Source organism: Nothobranchius furzeri, chromosome 7 (genome assembly GCF_043380555.1).
Source record: "Nothobranchius furzeri strain GRZ-AD chromosome 7, NfurGRZ-RIMD1, whole genome shotgun sequence".
In the NCBI taxonomy this organism is placed as follows: Eukaryota; Metazoa; Chordata; class Actinopteri; order Cyprinodontiformes; family Nothobranchiidae; genus Nothobranchius; species Nothobranchius furzeri.
Window position 1 is genome coordinate 74,970,501 of NC_091747.1, and position 22,542 is coordinate 74,993,042.

At 42.6% G+C, this 22,542-nt stretch overlaps 1 protein-coding gene across 4 annotated transcripts in view; it reads left to right on the plus strand.

Annotated features, from left to right (window-relative positions):
• palm3 (paralemmin 3) overlaps window positions 1-21,099 on the plus strand; it is a 65,697-nt gene extending 44,598 nt beyond the window's left edge. For 3 of the 4 annotated variants that reach the window (XM_015954275.3, XM_054751653.2, XM_054751652.2), the window contains exons 2-8: window positions 2,860-2,912; window positions 5,766-5,846; window positions 10,030-10,151; window positions 10,389-10,434; window positions 12,419-12,452; window positions 13,468-13,518; window positions 19,598-21,099. In XM_015954275.3, the coding sequence (XP_015809761.1) occupies window positions 2,868-2,912; window positions 5,766-5,846; window positions 10,030-10,151; window positions 10,389-10,434; window positions 12,419-12,452; window positions 13,468-13,518; window positions 19,598-20,541 (1,323 nt within the window). In that variant the 5' untranslated portion in view covers window positions 2,860-2,867 and the 3' untranslated portion in view covers window positions 20,542-21,099. The remainder of the gene's footprint in view (window positions 1-2,859; window positions 2,913-5,765; window positions 5,847-10,029; window positions 10,152-10,388; window positions 10,435-12,418; window positions 12,453-13,467; window positions 13,519-19,597) is intronic. The other variant, XM_070553742.1, reaches the window with a different exon arrangement.
• The last annotated feature ends 1,443 nt before the right edge of the window (window positions 21,100-22,542 follow it).

Consider the following 22,542-nt stretch of genomic DNA (forward strand, 5'->3'; position numbering starts at 1 on the left):
GTTGGGGTAGCGTCAGGACGTATGGACTACGTCCAGACGCAATATGCGTCATTTCCTGTTCTTCTTGTTCTGGTATCCGTGAAAACAACAACATGTTTCCCAGTTCGGAAGAGATAGCGACCGCGTTTGTTTGCGCTTTAGTTTCCTCGTCACTCCAAAAGTGTGGTGCTGTGCCGCGACTCGCCATGTTGCTCCCAACTTGTTGTTTACTTCCGGTGTTCTGGCGCATACAAGACGTCTCGCTACTCAAAAGACTAAGATTCCTTGCGAACAGAGCATGCGCAGAACACACGCTTTGATGGGAATATCCCGATATGCGTTTACACGACCAAACATTCGGGTCAGAAAAGGGTTACCCCAGGTGTAGTAACCGGGTTTTTAAAAACCCGGTTATGAGCATATCCGGGTTTTTGGCGGTGTTTACATGGACCTGTGGAACCGGGTTATTGTGAATATTCGGGTTTTAAAAGGGTTACTGGCTGCATGTAAACGCACTCAGTGTGGCCAGAGGGGCACCAAGCAGTCAGGCTTATGAAAAGAAAACAGATTATAGTAATTATTGTACTGGCTACTGGACAACATGCACACAAACAACACTGAGGTAACACACACAATCCCATCTGTATAACCCAAGCTGATGTGCTTCTCTCCGCTCTGGCTGTGAGGTGGGCGGAGCCGTGAGCTTCACCTGCGGCGGATGGGACGGGCAGGTCCGGTTCTCTCTCCCAGAACCGTGAGCTGCCAAAATGACATGATTTTATTTAGAAATGCAGCCGATTTGGATGGAGCTTCAGTCCCAAATGTTTTTTGTCTTGTTTTCATTCATCAGCCACAGATCGCTCGCTACTCTCACTCACAGCAAGCTGGGCTTCCTACCGTGGTGACTCACTCACACGGCCTTCTCCTACATTATTTACAGTGAATTAAAACATTATGATTCCTAATGTTTTAATTCATGTGTAAACAGTGTGGTTTTTTCTCTTTGGGAGACAAACCCCTCCTTCGTATCCAGGTTACTTTACGGAAAGCCGGAAAGGTCAAAATTCCTCAAACGTATTTTTTCCTACTGGCTGATAAAAATGTATTGAATAAAACAGAATATATGTATTAATCCCACAGTGGGGACATTCACTCATTGCAGCAGCACACACACACTTGGAGAGTAATGACAAGATTACAGGTATAACTGATTCCAGCCATGTTTGCATTTATAACTTCAATAACTTCATGCTGATGACCCACATGAACATAATCCTCTGTGTAGTGGATGCAATTACATCACGCAGTTAGCTTAACACGATAGATTACTGTTGCATGGCTAAATACAATAACAGGTAATATTATGAATGACCCTAGATGGAAATTAAATAATTTTACATTAATTAACTAAAAGTTCCTGGAAGACATTTGTGACATGTAGCTGTAACTCTTTACTGCTCATAGGTAGATGATGGGAGTCCTTGTAACCCTGACCCGATGAAGTAGAGATAAGTGAGCATGATGAGGGAGAGAGCAGCAGGGAAGCAGAGAGAGGGAAGAAAAAAGTAAACATTGAGAATCTAGCTGGGACCCAAAATGGACTGAAATCACTTCCGCCCATGGCTGTACCACAACAAGCAAGGTGGGAATCAAGCATTACAAATTATTTCAAGTTAAATATATTTTTTATATTAAATTTAATTTTTATTAAACAATAATGATGATGATGATGATGATGATGCATTGAACTTATATAGCGCTTTTCTGGACACCCAAAGACGCTTTCACACACTCTCACAGTCACACACTGCTAGTGATGGTAAGCTACTTGTAGCCACAGCCGCCCTGGGGAGGTCTGACAGAGGCGAGGCTGCCATTTGGCGCCATCGGCCCCTCTGACCACCACTAACACAGGCAAGTTGGGTGAAGTGTGTTGCCCAAGGACACAACAGCAAGCTATCAGTAAGCTGTTTTACACACTCCTGCAGGAATGTTCACCAAAAAACATACAGTCTCATGTCTCAGAATAACCGTCTCCATACGTCTCTGCACCCCCCCCCCCCCCCCACCACCACCACCACCACCACAGTTTTAAAATATCCTAGAGGAAACTCTGTCTATATAACGTGTTTATCATGAAAATACTTTATTACCTCCAGATAACGCTACCTACATGAGCTGTTTACCTCCTTTAAGGTCCTTTTTGAAGACGACTTCTTCTACAAGCAGAGTGAGAACTGACTAATGACTGAGTTACTATGAGTTGGTTTCTATCTCTGGCTCTTTTCTGCCTTTTCCTGTGTGCCTCATAAGTTTTGAGGAACTCGGATATTGTCCTTTTTAGCGCCCACTGCAGGGAATGGCACATATTTCTGCTTGCTGTCTTTATTTGAGCTGTTTCAAGCTGTGCTGAAACAGGACAAAACCCCAGTGGGGGACATATTTGTTAAGTGACGGTGGGTCAGAGAGCCTAAGAAAACAATTTCACACGATGTTTGTCAGATTCCACACTGTTCAAACTGCAGATCGAGAGCCTCCTGCTTCTGTTCCTGGGCTGTCTCCTGGTACTCTGATGTCTCAGAAATTAGACTCTAAAAGTGTCAGTGCAGATATTTCTCTTTGATTCTCCTCTTCATGCATCCTTTAGATGAAACTCAATGTTTACATTTACAAAGATTCAAACAAAGACCAGGAGAGTTGAGACAACAAGAACAGGAAGTGCTCAGTAAGACTTGAGGAGAATTTCAACTTTAATACTTATCTGAGGTCATCCTTTTGAAACCAGCAAATACAGCAAACCCTGAGATGACGGAGATTACATGGATGCAGCAGGTTTGACCTTTGACCCCTAACCTCCCATCCTCTGTTCTTATGTGACAGGTGCCAAGATGGATGAGGCGGAGAAGTACAAACAGCGACTGGAAGCCATTGCTGTGAGTGCACACACACACACACACACACACACACACACACACACACACACACACACACACACACACACACACACACACACACACACACACACACACAGTAAAGACACTGGATCTTGTCAATATTTTATGACTGTGCAGCATGATGAGCGAGGATGTTCTGGTCTGTTGAAACAACACCAGGTTGCCACGGTGACGACAACTTTATGCAATATTAAAGCCAGTTTTGCTAACTTTTAGAGTGGTGGTGAAGAGGTTTTATGGATGGGTTTTGAACAACCTCAACATACAGAGACATAGATTAATCCTGATCAGATTGTTACATATCTGAGTTTAATATTTCTGCCAGAATAATGGTGCCATGTGGGTTAGATGGATGTGTGATGGGATTATCAATGAAAACAGTCAAAGGTGGTGAATTTAAACCAAATAAACATTTCTTAAGAAACTTAAGTGTTTGTGACATGGAGATGTTGATGTTCATTACCTTTGGAAGTGAGCTGAGCCTAAAACTAGCAAAGTCTAAAATGTTGCATATAAACACAGTCTTAATGGTAAATGTTGCATTAATGAACTAATATATTAGCTTCAGTATATATAACAGTTAGGTATTAGATGTCATTTATATTGTCACTCCTCTCCTTATCAAAGTTGCTGACGACACCCAACCTCCTAGTTGTAAGTAAGATTGACTCAATATCTTGGAAGCTAAGAATAGATACAGTGAAGATAATAAGTATTTGAACACCCTGCAATTTTGCAAGTTCTCCCACTTTGAAATCATGGGGTCTGAAATTCACATTGATGCATTTCCACTGTGTTATACGGCATTAAAGACAAATTCAGAAGAAAATTCTCACCCAACAAACAGAGCACTGTGATTGGCCAGACACAAAACTGCCCTGGCCAATGGTAGACCTGCTGAGGCTACCACGGAGTGTGGCTAGACCAACCTGCAGAGCAAAACCCTTTTGCTAATATAAGGTCTGTCTATATTTCTAGAATAAATGTTTCCCCACTCATCCCTTTCAAAGTGGGGCTGCTTGGCGGCGCAGTTGTTAGCACTGTTGCCTCGCAGCACGAAGGTTGCAGGTTTGAAACTCGGCTGCGGCCTTTCTGCGTGGAGTTGCGTGTTCTCCCCATGCATGCGTGGGTTTCCTCCGGGTACTCCGGTTTCCCCCACAGATCACAACATGCCCTATAGGTTATAAATTGTAAGTCGCTTTGGATAAAAGTGTCTGCCAAATGAATAAACATAAAGTTGTAAGACCTTTACTATCATCTTGTTATAAAATGACCCCCCCCTCCCCAAAAAAAGGTGTTGATATTTCAAGTTTCTCTGTAGGTTTGTTGTGCTCTCTTCACCGAGCAGGCTGGCTTTAACTACCCAGAATGCACTGCACCTGAGCATGTGTAGATCAGCAGGCAGACACTGACTGTGGAATGACAAGATGGGCACCAGTTGACCACCACAACCATTTCCAGACTAAATTATAAATTTGCTCGCAGGCAAGACAAATAAATATTTTGATCGGGAATATTCAGGAAGTATTTAAAACTTATGCACTAAAGCAGGGGTGTCAAACTCAAACTCACACGGGGCCGAAATGAAACTCTGGGACGGAGTCGAGGGCCAAACTTAATATTTTTTGAAAAAGTGACGGCAAATTTGCACATTTTCTTTATCAACATATATGCAATTTTGAACTTTAAATTTGGAAACAAACATATTTCTGCATTAACACTAAATGTGTCGTCGTCGTCGTCGTCTTCCTCCGCTTATCCGGGTCCGGGTCGCGGGGGCAGCATCCCAACTAGGGAGCTCCAGGCCGTCCTCTCCCCGGCCTTGTCCACCAGCTCCTCCGGCAGGACCCCAAGGCGTTCCCGGACCAGATTGGAGATGTAACCTCTCCAACGTGTCCTGGGTCGACCCGACACTGAGCAGCTAGAATCTCCGTTTCTGGGCTTCAACGTCAGAAAACAGCTGAGTGAACTCAGCGCTGAGTGAGAGGAGTGTTTAGTTTGTCCGAGACAGCGAAGCTACAGACACCGGCAGAAGACGCTGGAAAAAACACAAAGGAGGGGGGCGCGTCGGCTCCGCGCTGACGCCGCAAAGCATCATGGGAGTTGAAGTCTTTGCGGTAAAATTGGCCAGTGGGCCAGTTTTAATATATTTTTGATATTTATCTCGCGGGCCACATAAAAATGCAGCCCGCGGGCCTTGTGTCTGACATATGTGCACTGAAGCAAGAAAATGCTCTTAAAATCACATCAAAGGGTTTTTAAACTAGCTCATTTCAAAGTCTGGTTATTTTTTCTGTTGTTTTCCTCTGCTCCATATAAACACAAGAGTTTGAAACGGTGTTAAAAACAAGCAGCCTAATGCAAACCTTCAAATTGTTCAAAGAGACTAGAGAAGATCGAAGAGATTCAGGTTTGTTTTAATGACAAACTCAAAGAACAGATGGATCGTCTAAACCCACGGACTCGGAGACCGGGACTTTAACTGTCGTCTGTTCAGAAGAAGCCAGAGCAGCAAAAATAACTAGAGTTTAAATATAATAATAATTACGCAGGTTTGCGTCTTAAGGGGCACTGGAAGAAAAACACTTTCACTGGTTTATGAGAACAAAAATGGAGTGAAATGACTATTCGATCCCTTTCTGCCCTCATCTTCCCAGGAATACGTCCCTCCATGTCCCTACATCAGATAATTCTGCATTTCTGTTGCCTTCGTATCAACACTTTAATCACATTCATTTTATTTGCCTAGAATATTGAATTTTAAGTGCTCAGAAAGGAGCCTATCAATAAAGTTTATTCTCTTCTTTCTTCCCCATCTCCTCCTTTCTGCAGGAGAAGCGTCGGCTGCAGGAGGAGCAGGACAAAGCCAGGAGAGAGATGGAGGATGAGAAGCTTAGACAACAGCAGCTCAAGGTCTGACACACACACACACACACACACACACACACACTGATGACCCGAGCCATAACCTGCCTCATTTCCTGGTTGTGTGCATTTCTTGGAAGCCCGAGGCAGGCCTTCCCTTTAACAGAATTGGTTTTATGTGCGTGTTTATTCACACTGCGCGGCACAGAGCTTCTCCATTGTTTTCACATCGATTGAGACTGGTGTTCCCACTTCCTACTCCGCCATTTTTAGCCGCCCTGAGGCACATTCCTCAAGTTGTGAGAAATATGCAGTAGATGTGTTATTTAGGGGTTTTCTTTAGTTAGTTTTGTTTTTTGGCGTCTACGCAGGTGTGTGTTGGTGGGATTGTGTACCGGAACATTTTTCACTCCGCCACTTTAACGCCCTTCTCCAAATATAGAAACCACATTTAAAGTTGCAAAATGCTGCAAATGCTGCATGCACCTTGCTCTTAAAGGAGGTATCAGCATTTAGTTAAGACCCCAAACACAAATGTATGAATATGTGGGGGCAGCAGCAGCTTTCTGCAGCTCCTGACCTGTTGGGATTCATGGAGAGGGGGATGCAGGAAGGAAACAGAACTGGGCTTGTTCTGAGGTAGAACACAGAGATGGTATTGAGACGCTTCTAGTCGCATAAACAGGGCATCTGCAGGGTCTTAAAAACCATTAAAAGGTGATGCATTCATTTAAGAAAAAAGGTAGAGCCTTAAATATTACATCAGTTTTGTAGATATTTGATTAGTTCTGACTTATTTTTTTAAAATAGATCTGTGAAAAAAGACACGTGAACTAAAAAAATTTAAGCAAGTTTTTATTCTCTCGTGTCCGCTGTGTGCTTGGGCCTCCGTACCGCGTGACTTTGCATATCCTGCTACAGACGGGATGTGTCACACTTATTTCTAGTGAAGTAAAGACTTACAGGATAAAAGGGGAAAGGTAACTTTGCAGATTCTTGGCAGAAAACAAAAGTCCAAGAGCTCGAGAAAATTGAAAATTCGATTATAGGAAAAATAAACGAGCTAAGACGAATGTGATCAACGATTTTCTGTTTTTCTGTGATTTCCTGCAACTGAGGGCCGTTCGGCATTAACAGCTTGATTTACCTGTTATGAAGAACGCCACAATATCCAATAGTTTTTGCGAATTAACTAATGCAAATTAAAAACCAAACTTGCCTTTGGTTGAAGTTTTAACTGCAAAATTGATTGATTTCTATTTGAATCACAAATAGTACAGTTTATCAGTTTCAAGTGCATCCGGAACGTTGAGTTAAAATAAATAAATAAATGAATTAGGGCTGCACAATATATCGCAAATATATCGTTATCGCGATATCAGCATGCACAATATGAATATCGCAAAGAACAAATAAATATTGCAATGAATGGTCAGCTCAAATGTTTGCTACACATAATGCATTCTGTCCATCAAACGGAAGAATGATGTATTATTAAGAAATCAAATAGAGCTCTTCACCCATTTGGCCAACTGGGTGGGTTCTCATAGGTTAGACGCCCGCCCCCGAGGCGGACGGCACTTCATAAAGATGGTTAGCAAACACCTGAGTTAGCTTTGTTAGCTCTTTTTGCTGATTCTGCTTTTCCCGGGATCCACGGATTGCCTTTTCTTGTTCATTTTATTTTTCCCTTTCCTCACATCTTTAGCTTTTCTCATTTTTATGATTTTTAAATGTTTTTGTTTTTGATTATTTTTGTTCCTGAGTTAAGTTTTTATTTTTCACAAGTAATATCGTCATCGCAATATTAATCATTGTTATCGAATATCGCAGGTTTTCCTAACATCGTGCAGCCCTAAAATAAATATAATAATAATAATAATAGTAATAATAAATAGCATAAAAACCAAAAAGTTCTTTGAAGGTCATGTTTGCATTTCAGGATGATCTACAGAACAATTTCTTAGAGGTAGCTGTCTGATACAGGCACAAGTTTAATGGACCAGAGTTTACCCGAGGTCACCGACTGCTGAGCAGCTGCAGGACGATTTACTCTTGACTTTCGCTGCAGTCCGCTACACACTGGGAGATTCTCAGCCGCGGAGCAGCTTCTCTACCATGCTCCTCACTCAATTCGCGAGATCACAAAACCCCTCGAGTTTATGCCATCCGCCATTAAACCAATAAGAAGGAAATTGATATCGCTGTTTGATGTCGTAAATGATGTTCCTCTCCACTGCCGGGCTTAAAGCCATGAAAAACACACCGCTGCACTTCTGGAACGATGCTGAGCAGATGAGCAGTTAGGTCACGTTTTCACGTAATCTACATAGATATAAAATCACATCGCTGCTATATGCTTTTATTTTGAAAAGTTCCAGGGGTTTTACACTGAAACCGTGTGTGATTTCCTGTCTAGCCCTATGTTAACTGTGGAAATTGTCGTGTCTCAGAAGTGGCACACAGCAAAAGTAGAACCCATCCTATCCTTAGCGGCGCAGCCCGCCGCTTCTGGGATGCGCCTAAAAATGTTGGCGTGGCACTGGTTGGAATCACCCCATAGCATAGACTATAATGCATTCTATTTGGAGCAGTGACGTTCTGCTGCCGTTTCGCTCCGCTGATGCTTCCAGTGTGAAACCGGGCTTATTTTCCAAACTGCTCATGGGCCTGACGAGGTCTTTAGATCATCTCCACGCATCCTTTAAAGCTGAATAAAGTGTTGTATTAATGACTGTTAATTTAAATAAAAACAATGCTAATATTAATAAACTTAGACGCTAGCATGACAAAGATGAATCAGTTAATGCTGTTTTTATTTTACGTATGGAAAATGCAATTGTTGACCTAAACAATTGTACATAATAGTACATTTGGATCCATCCATTCATTTCCGTCCACTTATCCAGGGTCGAGTCGCGAGGGCGTTAGCCTAAGCAGGAGGCCCAGACTTCCCTCTCCCCAGCCACTTAGGCACATTTGGATATGACTCAGTTTATCACATTTAATTTTATTTTTTATATTCAGACTGTTCTAACAGTGAAGTTCTAACTAGGCCTGGGCGATATGGCAAAAAGAATGATCATGATATATTTTTCCATATCGTTCGATCTCGATTTTAATCACGATTAATTTTTAAATAGTCAGTTTAATGCAGCTTAAAATGTAAAAATAAAGAAACTAGATATTAGTTAAACCTTTTATTGACATTCGATGTGTCTTTAATGCTATACAGGTACAAAATAAACAAATTATCTGCTGCATGAAACATCTTTGAGCTCCATCTCTAGCTTTTCTCTGCATTCATCATACAGCTGTGGCAGTGCAGTTTGAGAAAAATACTTTCGGCCAGGTATTTCGTACCTCTGGTCCAGCACTTTGATTAAATGCTTAAATCCTTCTTTCTCTACTGTGTTCAGAGGCATCATGTCTTTTGCTGTACAAAAAGTTATAGCTTTTGTGATGGTTTTGCTTCTCTTTGAGTTCTGCTCGTACGGTGCAACAGCTGAAAATGACGAGATGATTGATTGCTGTTTTGGTTGTGCAGCTGCACCGCCAGTGCCGGCTGGACCACTACTAGCAGCCGCGCTAGTGCTAAGTCTACTTTGAGACAAGCTAACAAGTTGTCCAGACTCTGCTCGCATTTTCACGCTCTCTGTATAATCACTTGGGTGGTATATCTTTAGATGATTAAATAGATTCGTAGTGTTGCCAGTTTTGAAGGCACCATTCGCCGACATACCTTGCATGTCGGCTTGATTTGCTCAACGTCACTTTTGAGATACCCGAACCACCGCCACACAACTGACGTTGAGTAACTTTTCTTCTGAACAATGTCTTCATCTCCAGAAGACAACTCTGAGTCATGACTGGGATCTACTTTGCTGTCTTAAGCTCCACGTTTGGCCATTCGGCTTATTAAACCTCTTCATCGCAGTAGCGGAGCAGGAAAAGTGTAATTGCAAATGCTTCTTCTTTTTGTTAAATGGCGGTGGGCAACCAACGCGCATGGAGTGTTAGCGCCCCCTACTGAGGCTGCAAACATCTATTTCTGATCGAGACTCCCAGCTGATCACCGTAATTGAACTGAAAATGATCGTGATCACAAAGTGCGATCATATGATCGCCCAGCCCTAGTTCTAACACAGACAAGCATCAGTTACGATATGAGATGGGTTTTCTGTCAGTAACGCTGTCCTCGTCTGTTTCCCTCCTCTCCTCCACGTCCCAGAGGAAGTCTTTAAGAGACCAGTGGTTGATGGAAGGAGCTCCAATGTCCCCGACCTCCCCAAACACCAAGAACCTTCTCTCCTCTCTGTGGGACTCCCAGGACACAGAAAAGCCCGGTGACAAGTATGCCTGCTGTCCAATTTGTAGTGATGGACCTGTGATTTACAAAGGAAATCACATTCATAGTCGGAATGCTTCTTTTGTTTCATTTCCCGTTTGTTAGATGGATTGTTTTAACCAGATTTTCATTTGTTAGTCGTAAACACTCAGAAATGGACTCACAGTAGAGCTCTGCCTCACTTCTACCTGAATTATAAAAGTAATTAACGTGATTCGTTGACATGCTTGTGTCCGTCTCAGGTTGCAGGCAGAGAATCAACAGCTGTCCAAGGAGCTTCAGGAACAGGTATGGGATTATCAAAGGGTGCAGTAACTGCACCTGAACACACACACACACACACACACAAACACACTATATTATGTGTCGAACAAGCTTGCAACGTCGTCTTCCATTAGACAGAAAATGTCCTCCTTACTTTTCTCGGTGGCTCTCAGCCATGCATAATGCATTTCCTGTCTGGGAGCCGCTCTGATGTGGCACCTCCTGTTGGAAAGCAGGGTTAGGGTGGGGGTCAGGGTTAGCTTCATGAGTGCAAGTGGTCCGATTATGTCAACGGCACAGAGAATGAGCCGCTCTGGAATCACTGCTTCACCACCAGGGATTTCAGGGATGTGCACTTGTTGCCTCGTCTCTTTTTTATTATGTCAGCAGCGCACTTGTCTTCTCAGATTCAGGGTCCAGTGAGTTCCTCATCGTTTTTATAAATTGTCCTCAAACTATTTGGTGACAGTTGCAGCTGATGTGTGCCAAGCTGTGATTAAGGAGATTGGTTTCTGGTGTTAAAATCACCGTTTTAAACCAGAGTGGTGACTTTTATGTGGTTTTAACTGTAGATTGCATGTTAACGGCTCTTTAATGCTTCTGTTAACGAGTAAAAAAGCAACAGCAAAACGTGTATCCCAAGAGGCATTTATTAGTATTTTTCCTGAGATGTTTTAGCGCTGTCACCCCCTGTAAATTCAATCTGAGGACTAAAATCACTCATGTGAGTTTCTGGACTAACCCTGACCCTGACATCAGCAGAAAGCATGTGAATTAACATTTTTAAATCAGGTTTTACTTTTTAAGAGCCAGCTTTTACAGCATTACCACATTTTACTCACCAGAAATGTAGTCATTCATACGGTAGGAGAGGAACAGTTAAATTATTCAACAGGATGACTTTTAAAATGTTATCAGCTTTGACAGTTTCTTTTATAAAGTTCAGTTTAAAGCAGTTCTGTGTTTCAGCGTGTCGTTTCTTTATGAATAATAAATGTAATGTCTTTGTAATAATGAAAGGCTTCTTACATGTCACATAAAAAAGCAAAGAGAGGGTAAACGCATGTCTAAACAGTAAAATCCCTTTCTACTGTGAAGGAATCGGTGGTGTTTAATGGGTCATTATTAGGGATGCACCGATACCTCTTTTTTCCAAACTGATACGATTCCGATACTTGGATCTGAGTACTCGCCGATGCCGATTACCGACACCGATACTTCCACCACACACAAAAAATGCAATGATTTGGAATACAGATTTTATTTTCTTCTCTGCTTTCAACAGGAAAAGACTGTGAGGTAGATAAAAAGAAAAGTATATGAATGGAAATCATCACAAAACTAAAATATTAGGTGAACACAAACGACAAGTTACAGTGAAGCCATTTTCAAGCAACTGCATTGGTATCAGTTCCTGGTGTCGGTTAACTTTTACCGATACAGATACTGGTATTGGTATCGGCACTGATACCTATACCAGTATCGGTGCATTCCTAGTCATTATTATCCAGCATGTTTTAGATGTTTCTCTGCTCCAACATCTGATTTGAGCCAACCAGGAGTCACCAGGATGGTGCAGATGTGTTGGAGCAGAGAAACTCTGGAGGGCCAGGAGAAGACTCCTCTGCATGGACGTAATTTTGGGGGGGACAGGGGGGACATGCCCCCCCCCCCCCCCACACACACACACACACACTTTTTCCAAAGTCAAGTTTTGACCCCTGCACTTTTTACCATCCAAAAACAATATTACGCTATATTAAATTGACACTGGTTGAGCTCTAGGACCAAGCGGAAAACAACCATTTGTTTTGAAGCCTGTTTCCCATTAGAACAAACTGTAAAGATACCCCCCCCACCCCGTGCCCCCCCCCCCCCCCCACACACACACACACACACTTCTAAAGTGAAAATTACGTCCATGCTCCTCTGCCTAATTTAAAAGACATCCCAGTTTTACCAAACCAGTCAGACCAGCTCTAACACCTCTCCTGTCCCTTTCACTCAGCAGAAAGCTGTAAAAACCCTCCATCCTGCTGCAGGTAGGTTGAATCAGATGTTGTGTGTGTCTGATTGTTGGTTTTACTGTTGTGCTTTTCTGTCAGCGAAAGCAACCAGTTTAAGATCTGTGCTTTCTAACAGTAACATGAACACATCCAGTCATCTAGCAGCATTTATGCAACGGTGCAGGAGTGATGCTGTCATCCATCTGTCAGCATCTCCTGTCCAGATACCAGCTCTAAAACGAGTGCATTTACACTTTTGCTGAAGCCACCACCTGTTTCCCCAGCTGCAGCGCTTTATCGTGTTACCATAGCTTCTTATTCATCCAGGTTATGGCAACCCGAGGAGCAAAAACAGCACCCATAAAGCTTCTTTAGACTAAAGGTCTCTTATGGTGGAGACGTAGCTCAAAAGAAGTTCAGTTGCTATTTTAATGTTATTGATCTTAGCAGGACTTCAGTTTTATTAACGATCCATTCTGATTCAGTTTAAAGAAAAATTCTAATATTTTACTTCTACATGCACAAAGCTTTTGTTCCTTTATTTGTTGTAGATTTAGATTTGACCATTTAAAGGATTAGTCCAGCCACTTTGAAGTGTTTATTCATAAAAGTTGTAAATAATTAATGTCTACTTATTGTTCTTATGGTTTTCTGAGCAGCCTCTGTTTGTTTGTAGTAATAGTTTACATCCCACCGGATAGATGAGCTAACCACTAGTTTGAGTGCACTGCTGCTAGCTTAAACGGCTCCTAAAACCTTACAGCAGTTTGTGCTACGTTAACACACCTGTCCTTTTAGCATTACTCTGCATTTATGAGGAGATGGTGCACATCGGGGGTTCAAACCAGGAAGTTTCTTTACATTTCTGGCAAAAATAGCGAAGAACCCCGTGAAGTGAAACCGAGGTTTATAAAGTGGCGTTGCATGAAGAGAACGGGACTGTTTTAGGACAACAGCAGCTAACCCCAACATTAAAGCTTTGATTAAAAAGCTCCTCTGAGACTAAATGTTTCATGTGATTTTAAAGGTAATCTTTTATTTTTGCTCTCAGAAAAGGTCCCGGCTCTCCTGCAGAACGGAGAAAACAAAGCAACAGAACCAGGTGAGTAAAGAGAAAATGGTGTCAGTGTTTGGCTCTAAAAGCAGCTCCTCTCCCTCCGCTTCCTCTTGTGGCAATAATTATTTAATCATCATTTTAAGGCCAGCGGTCAAAGGTCACCAGATCCCTAATGGATGTGCCGGTCCACGTGACTTTCATCTGCTGATCTTAAAACATTTGAGCTACGAAGAAAGCCGATTGAGAGACGAGCTGCTGTAGTTTATTAAACAGTAACATAACGTGATGAATTCAAATTCTACTTAATGGGCGCTCGGGTGCACGACTTGCACTTTTGAAGGGCAGCGGGTACATCTGAATGTCCGTCTGGATGCTTTTCAAACAAACGAGTAGAAGAAAGGATTTTCAACATGAAACCCGGTGTTCTGCTTGGATTACAGTCAGCTGGAGTTCTTGTCCACACTGCAGAATTTAAGTTTGCATCCAGTGTGTAGCTTTGAGGGTCGTGACCTTTAGTCTTTAAAATCTTCAGTCAGACCCATGAACAGGCATCACCCCTCCCTGGCCTGTGTTTGCTCACACAAGAGGTCCAAGATCACCTGGGTGTTGTGTTTTTGATTGTAATTCAATTCAATTCAATTCAATTCAAAAGTACTTTATTAATCCCAGAGGGAAATTGATTGCTGTAGTAGCTCAGAATAATAATAATAATAATAATCAAGTCATCAAAGAGTTGTTGTATATTACAATGGCTGTTGGCAGGAAGGATCTCCAGTAGCGGTCAGTGTTGCAGCCAAACTGAAGACGCCTCTGACTGAAGACACTCTTCCGTTGTCGGACAGTCTTGTGAAGAGAATGCTCAGGGTTGTCCATCATGTTCTTGATTCTCTGGAGAATCCTTCTTTGCATTATCTCCTCCAGCGGTTCCGAAACTGCCGAAACTCTGGCTGAGTCCTCGAAAGGGCTTGGAGTTCCTCCATCTTGTTGGCCAGTGATCTCACATCGCCCAGTATGATCGATGGAAGAGATAGTTTGAATTTCCTCTTTCTCTGTCTCCGTTTTGCTCCCGCTCTGCACCCACGCTTCTTGCGTTTTAGCTCATTTGGGATTTGTGGCTTCAGTTGAGGTATTATTTCAGCCTTTCCCATGTTAATTAGCTGCTCCTGATTGTAAACCAGTTTGTTGCCATGGTTACGCATCATAACAAATGCTCAAAAAGTGAAAAAAGCTTAAAAGATAGCAGTAAAAATCCTCCAAGCGTCACAGCACCAGAAACAGAAAAGTAAAATGTCCAAAAAATACAGTTTTTCTCGAGAAACTAGAAGAAAAAAATGCCCAAGAAAAGGCTAAACTTACATATGTCAATAGAGCTACTCCAACATGCAGCCATCCAGAGCAGCGCAGTTCTGAGAAAAAAAAACAAGCTGGTGGTGTGTCCGACAGCTCAACGGGATCTGGATCTGGATCGGTGTGTTTAGCTGCAGCAGCCTTTGGTTTAACTACGTCAGACTTTTTCCCCTGGAAGAATGTTTAGATACAAAATCAGGAGTTCATTCCCAAGCTGAAGTGAGTCCTCCAGGCTGTGGAGGTCCAACATTCAGGACTTCTGTGATCCGCTGGGCTCAAAACCATTAAACTTAAATCAGTCATAAATGAATTTATAAATCAGCACAGACTTTTTTCGTCATCCGTGGGTCGCCCAGAGCTTCACTCGGATTTGACCCAGAACCGTCGGGCTGTGGGTCTCATTAAGAGAGAAAAATACACGTATTACCCGGCCTCACGAGCAGGACACCGTTGTGTGTGACTCTTCTGTTGGATCCACTTTTAATAATCCAGAACGTGTGTGCTGGTACTAAAGCTACATTGACACCATCTGTGCACCCCCCGTGGTTTTTGAAACACTGTTAGGCAGAACTTCAAACACTTGTAATTTATGCAAGTTAAAATATTAAGTATCCACCTGATTGTGCTTTACTGATGGTTGTTTATGTAACATGTTAAAGGACCAGGTCTCCTGACTGCAACTTCATATATATATGCTGTCAGAAGTAGTGTCGACTATGGAGCCTGAGTGTGTGAATAAAACACAGGAACCCAAAATAGAGCTCGAAAAAAAATATATATGTTATGCATGGTATGAGAAATATATAGACAGATGTACAAAAACTATAACCACATACAACACAAACAAAAATAATGGTGACAATACAAAACAGCTTATTAAGTCCCAAAAGGAGGTGGGATGAGGTTTAGTCCAGTACGAGATCAACTTAGATGCATGGGCCTGGGATAGGTCATGTGTTAACTGTTTTTAGTCCAAATGTTTGCAAATCCTACCGCAATACAGCGGTGGTCGGGTGGCTTGCCATCCCGCGCTGATCAGGACTGATCACGGGGGGAAAAAACCTGACCTAAACAAGGTCAAAAACATAAATAATCATTCACAGAAGAAAAATGGAACAGCGATCTACTGCTATGACAAATAAATTTAATAATTGATGCCATATGTTATACAACAATCAGTGAACGTCCCGGGGCTGAGAACCACAACTAATGGTCATCCTTTAGACCTCCAGCTGAAACCTGGATCGGACATGGCCCGCAGCAGAGCTCAGCAGCCTTCAGAAGCTGATGGCTGTGTTACCTTTCTCAGTGGCCTAGTGGTAGGGTGTCCGCCCTGAGACTGGGAGATCAGGGGTTCGATTCCTGGTCGGGTCATACCAAAGACTTTGAAAAATGGGACCCAATGCCTCCCTGCTTGACACTCAGCATTAAGGGGTTGGATTGGGGGGTTAAACCACCAAATGGTTCCCGAGCGCGGCTGTGTCTGCAGCTCACCCCTCCCCCAGGGGATGGGTCAAATGCGGAGAACAAATTTCGCACACGCACCTGTGTGTGTGACAACTAATGGGACTTTAACTTTAACTTTTTTACCAAACAAATCACATCATCATCTCTTATAATGACTATCATTCAAAATACCATTACAAAATAACATCATCATGGATCCCATCAAAGTACATCAGCAATAAAGCTAATAAGTTAATCAAACATATTCTTCTCACATAATCACAGGTGTTGCGCAACAAGTTCAATTATCTAAATGGAATTTAACTCAATGCAAAAGTCGCATCGGCCATTTTGGCATTTAATCAGAAATGTAACAAAAACCATCCAAAGCGGACCAAACTACCAAAATCAAATCACTCGTTCAACTCTTGATACGTTAATTCAACATTCGGCCATAGTGGAATAAACAAAAACAACAAGGTTTGATGAATACAACTAGTAGGTTTAGTTACTGTTACTAGCCTAGCATTAGCTTACCAGCGTTCTAGAATGCGCGACCGCTGCTCCGCACTTTCATTATTTATGACCAAACAAAACAAACAAATAACTCACCGTTGAGTCGATTGTGAGGTGGTGTAAAAATGAATGAATCGGCCGGGTTATTGCACGCTGTCAGCTAGTATGCAGTGTAAAATCTGTCAATATCTGACAAGTACGCCAACCAGCACATCTGGAAGTCTCTGAGAGTGCAGAGGGAAAAGCACTGATAAAATGTCTGATTTAAGAGGTATGGATGTCACAAAACTATAGTTTAGTTTTGTATACGGACTAAACACAAACAATAAAAGCACTCCTGATACAGAGATGTCAGAAGTCTGAGGTCTGTCTGCACGTGGCACCTTAAGCAAAAAATTCAATTCAAATTCAAAAATACTTTTATTGATCCCAGAGGGAAATTGATTGCTGTAGTAGCTCAGAATAATAATAATAATAATAATCAAGTCAACAAAGAGTTGTTGTATATTACAATGTCTGTTGGCAGGAAGGATCTCCAGTAGCGGTCAGTGTTGCAGCGAAACTGAAGAAGCCTCTGACTGAAGACACTCTTCCGTTGTCGGACAGTCTTGTGAAGAGAATGCTCAGGGTTGTCCATCATGTTCTTGATTCTCTGGAGAATCCTTCTTTGCATTATCTCCTCCAGCGGTTCCGAAACTGCCGAAACTCTGGCTGAGTCCTTGAAAGGGCTTGGAGTTCCTCCATCTTGTTGGCCAGTGATCTCACATTGCCCATTATGATCGATGGAAGAGATGGTTTGAATTTCCGCTTTCTCTGTCTCCGTTTTGCTCCCGCTCTGCACCCACGCTTCTTGCATTTAATCTCATTTGGGATTTGTGGCTTCAGTTGAGGTATTATTTCAGCCTTTCCAATGTTAATCAGCTGTTCCCAATTGTAAACCAGCTTGTTGCCATGGTTATGCATCATAACAAATGCTCAAAAAGTGAGAAAAGCTAAAAAAAATAGCAGTAAAAATCCTCCAAGCTTCACAGCACCAGAAACAGGAAAGTAAAGTGTCCAAAAAACACAGTTTTTCTTGAGAAACTAGAAGAAAAAATGTCCAAGAAAAGGCTAAACTTACATATAGTCAACAGAGCTACTCCAACATGCAGCCGCCCAGAGCAGCACAGTTCCGGAAAAAAGCAGTAATCAGTCGCAGAGAAGAGTGAATGTTTCCACGTGAAAGAGAATATCCAGAGTTTTAAACAGACTCCTGGTGGTTTAGTGTGTTTATGTTATTCTTATTATACTAGTATATATGTAGATTTACAAACATGCAGAGACCTGATTAAGAAAAAAATACATACACACACGTAAAAACAAATTCATTTATTTTCTACTTCAGCAAAAAATCCTAAATTATGGACACACAGTGCTGCTAATAAAGCAGAGAAGAGCTGCTACGGAAGCCTAGATGTCCAAATGAAGTCAGCGTGTATAAAAAGTATTTTCCAGGAGAACCCACACATTCTCACTCCCAGCTCGTCAAAAACAAACGCTTGGTCAGCCACCCTCCACGTCAGACCCCTGACGCCAAAAGTGCCCTTTTTCGTTACTTATGTGCGAAAAGGGGTTTTTCCCTTATTTGACTGCAGATCCCAATGCAGCGTAAAACTGACGTGATGGGACGTCCGCTACCGTTGCATCCCAATGCAGCGTTACACTGACGCGATGGGATGTCCGCAGCCGGGGCACCAAACAAGCTCATTGTACCTCACCCTAACCTTATCCTCTTATTTAACCTTCCCCTCACCCCTATCCTGACCTTAACCATGTTGCTAGCTAACACGTTAGTGATGTGTCAATCGCTCTAAAAGCCGGCTCTATGAAGTGAACGGCGGGAGCCGCCTCGTCATTGGTCGAGTTTGGACCGAGCCAACGCGAGGGGGAGGTTTCAACTACCACGGTGGAGGTTAAAAGTAGAGGGTATGTGTAACCTCCCCCTCGCCAGATGGTATGTTCTAACTTTCCCCTTGGGCGGCAAATACGAAAATTGACAGTCAGACTCTGACTGTCAGAGTCTGAATGCACAGGAAACAAACGCTTGATCACAGTGAGAGTAATGTTTTGGGAAGCAAGAGGGTTAAGGTTAGGATGAGGGAGAGGGGAAGGTTATAAATAGTGAAATGTTAAGGTTTAGGTACGGTTAAACGAGCTGGTTTGGTGCCGCATCAGCAGATATCTAATCACGTCAGTTTTATGCTGCATTGGGATCTGCAGTTACAAAAGGGGAAAACCCCTTTTCGCACATAAGTAACGAAAAAGGGCACTTTTGGCGTCTGGGGTCTGACGTGGAGGGTGGCTGACCAAGTGTTTGTTTCCGATGCTTAGGGTGTGAGACTGTGTTGGGAGAACCCACGCATGGAAATTAAAATTTTTGAGAAAATATTTGGGGAAGCTGCACCTCAGAGCGTGTGGAGTTCGATGCAGCGGATGCTGCCAGGGTGTTTTGCCCTCGTTTTGCCTCTTTTACTATTTTAATGTACCATAACATGCAAGTGAGGTTTTCCTTTGGCTAGAGAGGCGCTAATTTGGAAGACATTACAAAATAAAAGTTTTTTTTAAATAAATTAGAAAGTTGTGTTTGCAGCCAAAATCAAATTACAAATGCCACTAATTTCTCTTTCCTAAACCTTCCTTTCCTTAATCGAACTCTGCATGAGGTGAATGACTTTTATAGAAAACTACTTGAGTCCTAACAGATGAATAAATTCTGTTTGGTTGTTCAATATTTGAAGCTAACATGTTGGCTGACAGTTTGATTTATCTCCTTCAGAGACATCTGGTGTTGAAGTGACATTTGTCCAAACCCCACCTGAGGTTGAGACGGCAGCGGCCCTTACCAACGGTGAAGGAGACGTGGAGCCTAACACCCCGGAACAGAACAAGTTAAACCCAAACGGGCTGGATCGAGTCACCGAGGGTGTCGACAGGACTGAGTCAGCATCCGCTCCAAATGCCAACGTTAACGAAGAGGGGGTGGAAGAAGGGATTCTGGTGATGAGAGCAGAACCTGTGTTCATCACAGATGATGGACCAGAGGAGGACCAGCAGGAGTCGGATCAAACACTGCTGTCACATCCAGAAAACGGTAACGAGATGGGAGAGGATACGGAGCAGGTGGTCACGACAGAACCCGTTCCAGAATCCTTAACGGAACCAGAGAATAACGAAGCAACACGGGAAGCACACAAGCCTACTGGAGGTGAAGATGAGGAAGAGGAAGGTGAAGTCAAGTTAAACAAAATCATAGAGGCGGAAATGATGGCTGAAGACCAGGAGAAGGTGGAAGATCTGGTTGTTGATCAGCTGCAGTCACCAGCTGATGCTGTAGAGGGTGCCGCCGTAGCTTTGGTGCCAGTCTACTCTGAGGCGTCACCTGCTGCTCTCAGCCCTCAGCCAGAGGTGCAGATAAAAGACGAAGCTTCAGCAGCACCGGATGAAGAGGAGAGAGAACGAAAGGTGGAGGATCCTGTCCGTCAGTCCGGTTCGTTCCAGGAGGTTTCCCTGGCTGAGCCTCAGGAGAACCATAGAACAACGATGGAGCCGAGAGAACAGGAACCTCTTCTGGTGAAAGCCAAGGCCTCCTACCTTTACGATGAGTCAGCTGGGTCAAACGGCCCAAGTCATGCAGAGACACAGAACCCACCCAAAACTAGCCAGGGAGACGAGACCGGCTCACCCAAACGCAAAACCTGTCAGTGCTGCTCTGTCATGTGATGAGGACGAGGTCCATCTCCTCAGTGTGTCCTCCCCCCAGCCAGCATAACTCTAAAGTCACACACGAACGCTCCTTGGAGGTTTTTGTAGCTTTTAAGTGCCTCAGAACGGTTGGATGCATTTCGCAGATTGCCGTCTCACAGAGGACTAAAGCTTGGTGGGCGGGGCCTCAGACATCTCTGATATTTACCTTTTTTTAACAGATAGAAGGTTTGGTGATTAACCTCTCTGACCTTAAAGCTGAAATATTTTATTGATTTTGACACTTAGGAATACTAACTAATAGTCCAATAAGGGACTTGAATTTGTATTTACTTTGTAATGTTGAAAAGAAAAATGTACAAACTGGGGTCAATATAAAATAGTTTGAGGACCGCTGGTAATTTTAAGAGATAAATTATTTGAAGTTGAGGAGTATGGATCTTCTTCTCCTGTTCTTCAGAAGAGGAGGTGCAGGAATGTGTGGATGGATGTAAATACTGTGAACAGCTTGTGAAATGTTTGAGCTTTGGCTTATTTGCTGACTGGTTTCATGAATAAACTATTTGTGGTAAACCACTTGACTTCCTCCATAATCATACATCATACAGCTTTTTATTGCAGCTCTATATTTCTCATATTACCATCAAATGACTCTTATTAGCCTGGTTTAACGCAGAAATCTTCCATTTAGATGTTGGAAAAAGTGTTTCTTTACATCGTTTTTTAGACGTGCTGGTGTGGCTCTTAGTCATCAGGAGGTGGAAAATCAGGAAAGTTTATATTTTTTATAAACTAGGTGGTTCTGTTCACTGTGAACAAAGTTGTCACCTCACACTCAACAGTGCAACCGGCTACAGCACCGGTGGGCACAAAGTAACCAAATAAGCTTAAATATGTGGTGAAGGTTCTGTCATCCAGGTCATGGTAATCCAGAAGGATTCAGAAGGCAACTGAACTTCTTTGGTTTCTTAAAGATGTTTCTTTAAAAAAAATCTAACCCAGACCCCCTCACACTCTCATTTAGTCAGAACAACCAATCCAGCACTATGGAGCTCCGGGAGTTGACGTCACTTCTCCCGGCATGCAACAGTTCAAATCGAAATGGCGCCATATTGGCAGGCAGAAGCCCGCAGCTGGACTATTTGTTATTGTCAGAAAACTCAAACGGGAAATATGGTAGATTCCTGTTGTGCCCCAGGATGCAGAACAGACGCGGACGACATAAGGAATGAGCCATCGACAGGATTCCCCAAGATCCGGAGCGCCGCAAACGTTGGATCATTGTAATAAAACACGCTAGTGACCGGGCTAAAATGAAGCTGTGGGATCCCGAGAGAAAAGGTTTTCACTTATGCAGTGAGGTATTTATTTTAAATGCTTTTATTATGATTCTTAGTGGGCTTCCTGAACTTATTTTGGCGTAGCTTTTCCTGTCTTATTACTCATAGCAACAAGTAAACATCACGTAAAACGTTGCCTCGTGAGTTCTGCGTGCTGCCGTTTACGTGTGCATCCGAATCCATTCTCATCCATCACAGAGTAGTCCTGGTAGATTGTTTAGAATTTATAATTCAGAAATTAAAGATTCTCAAACGATCCCATCTCTCTCTTTTCTTGTCTCAAAGTCAATACAGAGTGTTTAATTAAACTCCCTGATGATAAAAACAGCCTATTCTTCTGTTTATAAAAGTGAACTACTAACAGTGTATTACAATACAACTTTAGATAGTTACATCACTTTGTTTCCGTTACATCTTCAAGAAACTAAAGAAGTCCAGTTGCCTTCATTTGAACCCGTTTGGGTTATCTGTTACTTTTTTAGAAAATGTAAAATGGAGAAAATCCGTCTTGGTTTCATTTATTAGAACGAGTCATGACAAAACGTGTTCCTGTCTTAATCTGGATTAAATTAGGAACCAAACAGGAGGAGTAACTCACTCTCCAAAGGAGTTAAGTGACAGTGGATGCTTTAAGTTACATATTTTAAATAATTTACAGGCATCTGAAGGAGTTTTATCA